The sequence below is a fragment of the Dryobates pubescens genome, chromosome 4 (assembly GCF_014839835.1).
Source record: "Dryobates pubescens isolate bDryPub1 chromosome 4, bDryPub1.pri, whole genome shotgun sequence".
NCBI classification, from domain to species: domain Eukaryota; kingdom Metazoa; phylum Chordata; class Aves; order Piciformes; family Picidae; genus Dryobates; species Dryobates pubescens.
In genome coordinates this window covers 41,873,095-41,882,860 of record NC_071615.1, presented here as the reverse complement: position 1 = coordinate 41,882,860, position 9,766 = coordinate 41,873,095, and the positions used below count along the sequence as shown (strand labels likewise).

At 44.8% G+C, this 9,766-nt stretch overlaps 1 protein-coding gene across 1 annotated transcript; it reads right to left on the bottom strand.

Moving 5' to 3' along the window:
* Window positions 1–5,574: 5,574 nt before the first annotated feature.
* On the bottom strand, window positions 5,575–9,022 carry IL6 (interleukin 6). The gene is made up of 4 exons (XM_054161395.1): window positions 8,539–9,022; window positions 8,323–8,436; window positions 7,997–8,143; window positions 5,575–5,766 (listed from the first exon to the last, which is right to left on the bottom strand). The coding sequence occupies exons 1-4, from the start codon at window positions 8,806–8,808 to the stop codon at window positions 5,575–5,577; spliced, it is 723 nt and encodes a 240-aa protein (XP_054017370.1). The 5' UTR covers window positions 8,809–9,022.
* Between the last annotated feature and the right edge of the window lie 744 nt (window positions 9,023–9,766).

The window sequence follows — 9,766 nt, the reverse complement described above, 5'->3', positions numbered from 1 at the left end:
GAGCTGTGCAGGCTAGTTTGTGTATGTGCGGTGATTAAAAATGGCAGTGTGTGTTTGCTCCGAATTAATCATTGCAACAAAAGTATTCTAGGTTTCAGATGGGCTTTTTAAAAACATCATAGATTTTCAGGCAGTTCTTACATTTAACTAAGACCTTTAAGGAATAGGAGATTCTTCAGTTACTCATCTGCTACAGAAATACATGGTAAAATCTTGCTGTGTTCAAGAAGGACAGATGGGACTGGAAAGAAAATGAGAAATGTGCTCAGGGCGAGAAATTGAACGGGAAGAAGTGAGAAGAAAAATGCAATGTCCAGAACATTTATGAGAGCTGATGGAAAGCAACATGTTCTTTAAAATTCCATTAATCATTAAATAAAATGTCAGGAAGTAGTGGAATAGCTCATGATACTAGACCACTGTCAGGAGAGCAGAGCAAGGAAGGGGCACAGAACACTTCTTGTGACCCTGTGTCCTGTTGCTAGTGCAGCTGTTCTAATGCTAACCTGAAATGAATCTAACTGCTCAAATATCTTAAATTATGAAAGGAGTTCAAATTCTGATCCTTTTTCTTGACTGATCTTTACTATAGTAGTAATTAAATGATCTGATAGTAGCTCTAATCATAATCAGGAACATTTTGCTGCTGTTGAATCTAGTGGAATAACTTGAGATACTCAGGTTTGGGAGGTACAGACATCAGTGTAGAATTAACTTGGCTATTTCAAAACCACCATTTGCATTTCACAAGGGTACACAATGCCCAAAATCCAGTCTTGGGTGAATGGGCCCAAAACCCTGCAGAAGTGTATTTCGTAGGCTCTATTGCATGAGACATTTGGGGATGTGGTTTGTGGCTCTTAACTGCTACATGCTTGCTCTGGCTGCTTTCCAAGAATAATAGTATTTGGCAAGAGGTAGGGAAATAGGGAAGTGTTCTCTCTTTCATTAGAAGTTTTACATAAGCCTGGATGTGTCAAGCACAGGCCAGATTCTGTGACCTCACCATGCTGAAAATTTTCCTTTAAAGTAGTGGCAGTTCAGTTTTTGGAGACTTGGTGTTAGTGAATCAATACTGCTTATGCCATTTTTACTTTTATAAATTGCACTTCAGGCATGTGGAGTAGCAAATTTTTGGTTATTCACTGCTGTTGTAGAGAGAAGTGAAATTATTGTTTTCTTAAAAACAAGTATGTTTCAGGAAAGTCACTAGCATAGAACCACTGGGGTTTTGAATTGAGGGAAAAGAGTCCTTTATAGTATACTCAAGTCAAGCTGAATTGAGTTCTGGTATGTAGCACAATGTGTACAATCAATGTTTCATTCTGTATACCTTGCCCTAGCTGAAAGGTGAGTGAAACTCTTAAAGAAAAAGTGTTTATTTAATCCCCCTGAGATTTTTCAGGTTTTGAAATGGAGTCTTCAGTAGCAATATTTTGAAGTGACTTCACTCTTACTCATTTTCACGTTGCAGTTGTGCTCATTTTCCCACATTTCAGATGTGCTTGTAAGTGTTCTGTGTAGTTATGCATTAAACAGATTCCTACCAAAAAATAATCATAGTTCCCTGAAACAGCTTCAGCAAATATGATACTTTTAGCAAGGTGGGGTTTTTTTGTGGTGGTGCTAGGGAGGAGAGTGCAGGTCTCTGGACTAAAGTGTGGAGGTACTCTGGTTTTTATTGAAGCTCTAGGCTAGGGACTTAAAGTTAGGTGTCACTTGGTCCAGGTGTTTTAATCTTTAATTTTTGCTTTTCCACCTTTCTGCTAGCAAAACCTGAGGAAAAATTTGTTTTACTGCTGGATGTGAGACACTTAAAGAACAAACATCAGCTCCCCTACTTGACTGTATTGATCTCTGCCAAGTGAATTGCTGGCCTTTGCAGCCAAGTATGGATTCTGTCCTGGGGTGGGATTTATGATGCAGTCCTGTGAGACTGAGAGCTCTTAGTGCTGGAGTAAGGTCAATGAGTGCAACAAGGAGCAATATGCTAATCACAACAGCTGCTGGTGGGTTTACCATTCAGGAGCAATTTCTGGTTTCTATAATATCTTCAGTTACTACTGCATCATCATGGTGGGCAACAGCTCTTCAGCCCTCAATTGTCTCAGCCCCTTTAGCAAAGCATTACCTGCAGGATCATCTCCTGAGGGTCTGCCCTTGACTGTGGATACAGCAAACTGTGCAAAGGGGGACAAAGACATTGAGCTAAGAAACAGGATGGTATAGAGAAAGGTAGAGTCCTGAAAGTAATAAAGACAAGGAGGTTAGTAAAGAGTAGGAAAAACAAGCAAGGCTTTTGAAGAAGAAATTTAAGTTAAGAGCATGAAAAAGACATGCATGTCAGAGAAGGAGCCACAGAGCCCTGGGGTGCTTGGTGTGTGATGCTGAGAGAGTCTTGTGAGTTTGGTGGTTTTCTTGGTCATTGTGTATGGCCCTAGCCCTAAACCTAACCACTGTTTCTAATCCCTCACCCTAAACCTACGGCCAAAACCCTAAGGCCCTAACCCTAAACTTACCACTAAACCCTAATCTCTGTCTGTAACCCAAACATTAAACCTAACCCTCACCCAACCCAAAACCTAACCCTTCACCCTAACCTCTGACAATTAAAATTGATTTCTGTAAAATACTTTCTACTCAGCAAACTGGGGAAAGGATTGTAAGTTGTTTGCTTTGAGAGGCCCCATAATGTGCTCAGTAGTGTCTAGTTCTCTGACTTCCATGTGAATTTACCACTGCAGGTTTCCATGTGCCAAGCACCAATGAGTACATTTCAGCAAGTGGTGCTTCTCCTGGGGTAGTCCCTGAAGTTGGCACAGTGACAGCAGAAAAGTGGCCAGCAAGGCAGCTGCTGTACTGAAGTACCCTGAGAACTGTGAATGCCTGTGGAAGAGCCACAGATAGAACGATGGTAGCTCAGTGGTGTGCATCAGCACTGCCCTTCATTCTAGGAAGGTCTTGAAAGTTGACCTCCCCACCCAGCAAGTAATAATCTTTGCTCACTACATCCTAAATGTATTACCATTTACATCTTTACCAGAGCTGTGAACATCTTGGGGTGGTCACCAGCTGAAGGGTGCTGGTGGGAAGTGTGGATGCTTGTCTATCAATTGCACAAGATTTCAGTACCCTGTATCTTGGATGCATCTTGGCATTCAAGGAGGAAACTGGTGTGAGTTTGTTTAGCTGCAGTGTACATGGTAACTAATGGTGATCTCGGGCAGCTACCCACTCCTGGCAGATGTGAGACAAGGACTTGCCTTTCTTTTTGGGCTGTCTGTCTTCCTTTTTTTGCCCCTTTCTGTTCTCAGATAGTAATAATAAAGTCCTTAAAAGGTCCAATGTGACATCCACATATGGGTCTCGTAGCTATCGTGGACATGGTAAGGGCCAGAATGGTCCCTAACCAAATGATCACTGAGAAAGGCTTTGTGAAGGTAAGCTGTGGAAAGCCAAACCAGGCTTTCCTATGTCTCTTAGAGCACATACCAGAACAGCTGAGGCAGTGTTGTGTGAAAAACTCGTTTACCACAGACATCTTGACAGTAACCACCTTGAGGTCTCCTCATTCCTTCCTGAGATGTTGCACAACTCAAGGCATTGGTTTTACCATATTGGGCAAAGCTGTGGTTTGTTTTGTTTTGAGCCTCTGAGGTGCAGGCTTTGGGTGGACTGGTCATTGTTTTGGCATCCCCAGCTGCAGAATGTGTGTGTGGACAGTAAGATCGCTCAGAGGAAGAGAAGAGTTTACTGACATCCTTATCCACATTCCAGGGCTTGCCTTTCATCTCCTCATCTGCACTACTGTGCTGCAAGAAAGAGGGTAGTTAGTGTTCCACCACTTGTAGAGACAAATTTCAGGGGACTCCTGCTGCTTGCATCTCTTGTGTGTGCTGTGAGTTTGGGTAAAGGAGGGCACTGCACAGCCACAATGAAGCAGATAATAGAGCTAAGGAATGGTTTGGTGCTCAGGCTGAGCACCTGGATTGCATTCGTATGTATACATTGATGTTATGCACCCTGTCCATGCTAGTGGAATATAAATGACAAAAGACAAATGCAGGGAGGTCATTCTGCCCCTGTACACTACATTGGTTAGGCCACACCTTGAGTACTGTGTCAAATTCTGGGCCCCTCAGTTCAAGAAGGATGTTGACTTGCTGGAATGTGTCCAGAGACAGGCAACAAAGGGGGTGAGGCATTTGGAACACAAGCCCTATGAGAAGAGGCTGAGGGAGCTGGGGTTGCTTAGCCTGGAGAAGAAGAGGCTCAGGGGAGACCTTGTTGCTCTCTACAACTACCTGAAGGGAGGTTAAATCCAGATGGGGGTTGGTCTCTTCTCCCAGGTAACCAGCACCGGAACAAGAGGACACAGTCTCCAGCTGCACCAAATGGATGTTAGGAAGAAGTTCTTGATAGAGAGAGTGATTGCCCATTGGAATGGGCTGCCCGGGGAGGTGGTGGAGTCACCATTATTGGAGGTGTTTAGGAGGAGACTTGATGGTGCACTTAGTGCCATGGTTTAGTTGATGAGGTGGTGGTGTATGATAGGTTGGATGCGATGATCCTGAAGATCTCTTCCAACCTGGTTTATTCTGTTCTATCAGGTCATCAAGGGTCACTGACATCTCAGCAGCAATATGTTGATTTATGTCAGCGAAGGAAAGCACCTGAGATTTTAATTTTATTTCTTGGGGGAGTGGGGAGAGATGTTTAATCAAAGTTTGAACGTTCCCATGGACGACAACAATGAGTCTTATCAGGTGATGATAGTGTTCGTGTCAAAGCTGTTGATGTACCATTGGGGTTGTTTAAACAAGGTTACAGTTTTATGGAGTGTTCCTTATTAAACATAAGGGACTCATTGTTCATTTGTTTCTTGAGAGCAGTGATGCTTTAATGTATTCATTCTTAAATGTCATGCTCAGTGCCTCTCCTTCCCTATATCCCATTTGAAGAGTTACCTGTTGATCAAGCTGTCTGTGGGTGTATGTGCGCGCTACATGGGGGACCAACCCCCATCATGCAGATACAATTCAAACCCTTGAAAGTGGTCATTTTGATAACTGCAGGCATTAAAGATTGGCCATGTTAAGAGTTCCTGTGTCGTCTTTAAGGTTCAAGCAGGTTACACAGCAGGAGGTTTTGTTAAAAAACAAATCAGCTTTTATTTGTTTGAAAAAATATAAATAAGTCATAAATACCATCTCCAATAGTTTTAAAAGCATAAGTTATATATAAAAAATTCTGGCTTCTGAAAATACTGTAGGGTGTTTTTTTGGGGAGGGGGAGGGGGGATACATATTAAATAAATTTATATCCTAAAGAGTACCATTAGAAATGGAATAAAATACGCCCTTTGTTTAAATTACTTCTAAATGCCCACAGTATAAATAGGAAACGTCAGAAACGAATAAATACCTTTAAATACAATAAATAGGTTCCTGGAAGGGGATTGGAATGTATATAAATGCAAACCATTGTTACTATTTCTGGTTCTTAAAACAGAACAACACTGTCATCTGCCACCTGACAGACTTGTAACAAAGGATTGTGCCTGAACTAAAACATTCAGGCACTGAAACTCCCGGTGTTTCTCAGATAGCGAACGGCCCTCACAGTTTTCTCCATGAAGGAAGTAAAGTCTCGCAGGATGAGGTGGGTGGTTATTTTCTCTATCCAGCTCTTACTGGTCCTCAGCTTTGCACGGAGGGATTCCCGGGTAGCTGGGTCTGGAATCATCACTTCATCAGGATTGGTCACCTGTGAAAAACACAAATCGGGGTGCCCTGGTTAGCACCTTGTAGTTGAGCTTGTTGGGGAGCATCAGTTTACACACATAACGTGGTCCCAACCAGCTGCGTGTCTGCCCTTCCTGTGCGGTGGGTGACAGGCCTCCCAGGGACCTGCTTCTGTAGTGGGGCTTAAGGTACACTGCTGCTGTCATCAACAATTGCTGCAGAAGAATAGGAGGGTCTTGTCTGAGCGACACTGTTTTGGTTTGAATGCCACATCTGATGTGGTCCAACTCACTGCGCTGGATACACCTCTCCTGCTGGTTAATGGTGGAGATACTGATGGTGATTTGTCCTAACCTGTGCTGGCTGCTACACTGAGTCATAAGTTAATTAGATGCCATTGGACTACTCTCACATTTTGTAGTAGATTAATTTTTCAAAGATGTCAAACTTGTTTCACTGCTTGATTCTTACTTGCCAGGCCGTTAGGCATGTGGGAGGCTGTGTCACCAGCTTTCACTGCTGTGTGGGTTCCCCACTGCAAGATGAATAAAAGGAGTTCTGTACCTAATGCTGCCTGGCAGTGCCAGCATCCAGTACCCAAATGCCTTTTAAAAACTTGTCCTATGGAGCAGGTAGGTGACTTCGAAAATGAGAGTTAATCACCCTCGTCATGGAGCTGGTTTAGATGGTTTGACGTTAGATACTAACAAACTACCTGCATCATCTTGGTTGTAGGACCTTGCCTATCCTTTAACAAGTGACAAAAGCATGTGCATTTCCTTCTGGAGTATCTTCTCCTCTTTTTGTGTGTGGAATTCAGTAAGATGAATATTCTTTCTGTCCAGATTAACTGGGAGTGGATTCTGCTCATACACCTGGTTACTGACACATCCAGCTTCTTGTTACGCACTGTCAAAGTTTGTGTCTGAATACCTGAACAGGTATCATGCTGATGGATCTACCTGACCACAAGTGACAGATTCTGCCCTTGCTTTCCTTGCCTTAAATAGCAGATAGACTTCTCTCCTAAAGAAAAATGTCCACCTGAAGATCAAGACTCCACTCTTTCTCAAAACCTCTCTAGTTTCTACAAGGTGTAGTTCCAGCTGTTCAGCAAACCCTTGATCCTACTAGTTTTCCCCCTAAAAGTTAGTCTCCTCTCATTATGAAACAAACTTTCTGCAAACTAATATACCAAGTTGGAAACCAGGGGCTGTCTTATGATGGGACCATTATTCTTAGTTAGCAGAGTGTGGAAAAAAGCAGTTCTGCTCCCTTTCACTTAAAGAATGATGGACATAAATAAACACCTTGGGAAAGGTATGGCAAACACCATGGGCTTTTCAGATGCCAAAAAAACACTTCGAAGGAAATAATACTCTGGGATTTCTGCAGTCCTTACTCACCTTGGTGGTTCTTACTCAGGCAGATAGTTTCCCTGATGATGAAGGAAGTATTTATGTTAAGGGTTATTAACATGAGTAAGAACTGCAGGAATGAAGTGAATTTTTGAAGTGTGATGTTTCAGAGCTCTCCAAAACAGAGAGCAACTGTCACAAATTAGGTTGAGGATCAGGTATTTGTAAAGAATTAAGAGGGGGTTTTAATGATGATTGCAGGCTCTGCAATAGGCAGCACCTTCTATTTAGTCAAGTTATTAACTTGCATTCTGAATCTAATGATCTTCCTTGATTTGTTTTAGTTTTGTTTTAAGCCACTGCTATCTCATTACCCGACATTCCTTGGCTTAGAAGCTTGTTTGGGAGAGTTTTAAAGAGTAATAATATTGTAAAAATGCTTGGTTTGTTTCTGTGAGGATTTAAAACAAGCAAACAGAGAAACCAAATGACTTATTTCTACTTACAGGGTTGCAATACTAGAAGGCTAGGACTGAACTACAGTTCTATGAAGCTTTGGAAGTCCCTTCCACCCTGAACTATTCTATGGTTTGGAGCAAGCTCCCTGAGAAATCTTATTTAGCCAGGCAGTGTTAGTAGGTTTCCCTTAAAACAATGACACATTTAGTTGTTGGTTTGGAAGTTAGAAATAATGATAGATAGTAGAAAGAAGAGTTGTTTCTTTAAGGAAAGAAAACCATGGAACACTGGTATCTGAACACAAGGCCTCATCACCTGTTTCTGCTGAGAGAAATGAAGGTGGGAGATGTTCAGCTTCACAAAACCTCTATTTCTGTGAGCACACATCAGTGCTAAGTCACAGCAATTACTGGAGTGAATTTAAAGCCAACTCACCATCTGTCTTATGGTATGTGCCAGGTGCTCTGTGCTATAGCACAATGATTCAACATTTTGCTTTTCACTAGCAAAAGTTTCTTTTATGTATTCGAGGTATGTCTGGAATGTATAAAGCCCGCTGGAGATCTTCCTCAAGCATTTATCCTGAAATAGAGAGAAAGGTGAGAGAGTCAGGTACAGCTCAACAATGCCTCAGTTGTGATACTGTGTACATGGCACAGGTAAGTGCATGATGCTCATGCAGAACAGCTGTAGGTCAGCTTGCACAGTTCTTGGGGACCTCAGGTGTAAAGAGTAAGAGCAGAATGAGAGTGGTTCCTTGCCTCATCGAAGCCGGTGAGCAGACATCCATCTTCCTCTGTCACTTTTGGGAGGTTGAGGTCGTTCCGGAGGAGCATTTCCATGCTGTTCTCGCAGACGGTAAACTTCTCGCACATCTGGGGAGAAACACGGAGAGGTTTCGTCGCACCTTGTCCGGAGGCAGCAGAGCCCGGGACGGGAGGGAGCGTGTGCGAGCCGCCGGGTCGCCCCGTACCCACCTCCTGCTGCAGCTGGGTGGCCCGGTCGTGCAGCAGCCGGGCCAGCCGCACCGAATCTGGCAGCGCCGCTCTCCGCGCCGCCGCCTCCTCCAGTTCGGCCTCCCCCGAGGAGTCGGCGGCGGGCAGCGGGGCGGCGGCAGCCCGCGGCAGCAGCAAGAGCAGCAACAGCGGCGGCGGCAGGACGGCGGCGCGGAGGGCGGGCGGCCGGCGGCGGCCAGAGCGGTCACGGCCACAGTCATGATCACAGTCACAGCCCTGGGGAAACTTCATGGTGCGGCTTCTCTGCTCCGGCCCCGGCCCCTTCTCGTCGGTGAGGCTGGTGGGTTGAATGAGCTCCAGGCATCCCTGAACGTGTATTTATCGAGGGGGCTTCGAGATTATTCATGGCCCGGGAAAATCCGGCATGAGAACACGGGGGTGTGTGCGCGACCGAGCGCTTGCCCCGTCCGAATGCTGCGGGATTGTGAAACTGGCCCGGGGGGGCCGAGAGCGGCCGCGGTTAGCATGAAGTCATCATTCGCCGTAACTCCTTGAGGGCCGGGCTACCCTCGCCCCCTTCGCCGCCTGCTCACCTGGCCCGTCGGGGTCGGGGCTGAGGCCAGAGCCGCCCGGTCCCACCGCTGGCCTGAGCCTCGGCCACCTGCGGCTGCACGGAAAGTATCGGAAGCCACAGACATGTGCGTGCTTACATACTTTACATACTTTCATATACTTTCATATGTTGCAATGTTTTAACGTGGCGTAGTGTTCTATACGTTCTGCGTTGTGCACGTTTATCCATATTTTAGATATCTTTATTATTCATACACGTGTAGCTATGTATGTGTGTTTAGTTGCTGGATACGTCTAAGTCACCTCACTCCCTGTGAACTGCGTGTGGGGAAGGTGAAAGATAGTGCATTCATGTGCTTTAAGTGCACAGGGAATGGACAAATGCCAGCTCCTGCTCCTCCAACGGGATGATCACCGCAGGAAATGCCAGCAATTCCGTTATCTGCCGCCTTATCTCTTTCTGCCTACCTGGGAGGTGAGGTGGGGATTTTCACCTTCCACAGAGGGGCTCTTCACCCGGGGCAAGTGTACCCATTTGGCTCAGTCCTGCAAAGTGTGGACTGAGTCAAACTGTGTGAGGCACGCACTGAACTTTTGGAATCTCTTGAACTGATTTTGGCTAAGCTGACTTTTTAATTTATTTATTTTTTTTAACCCGAAGTTGGTGCTAGTTTCT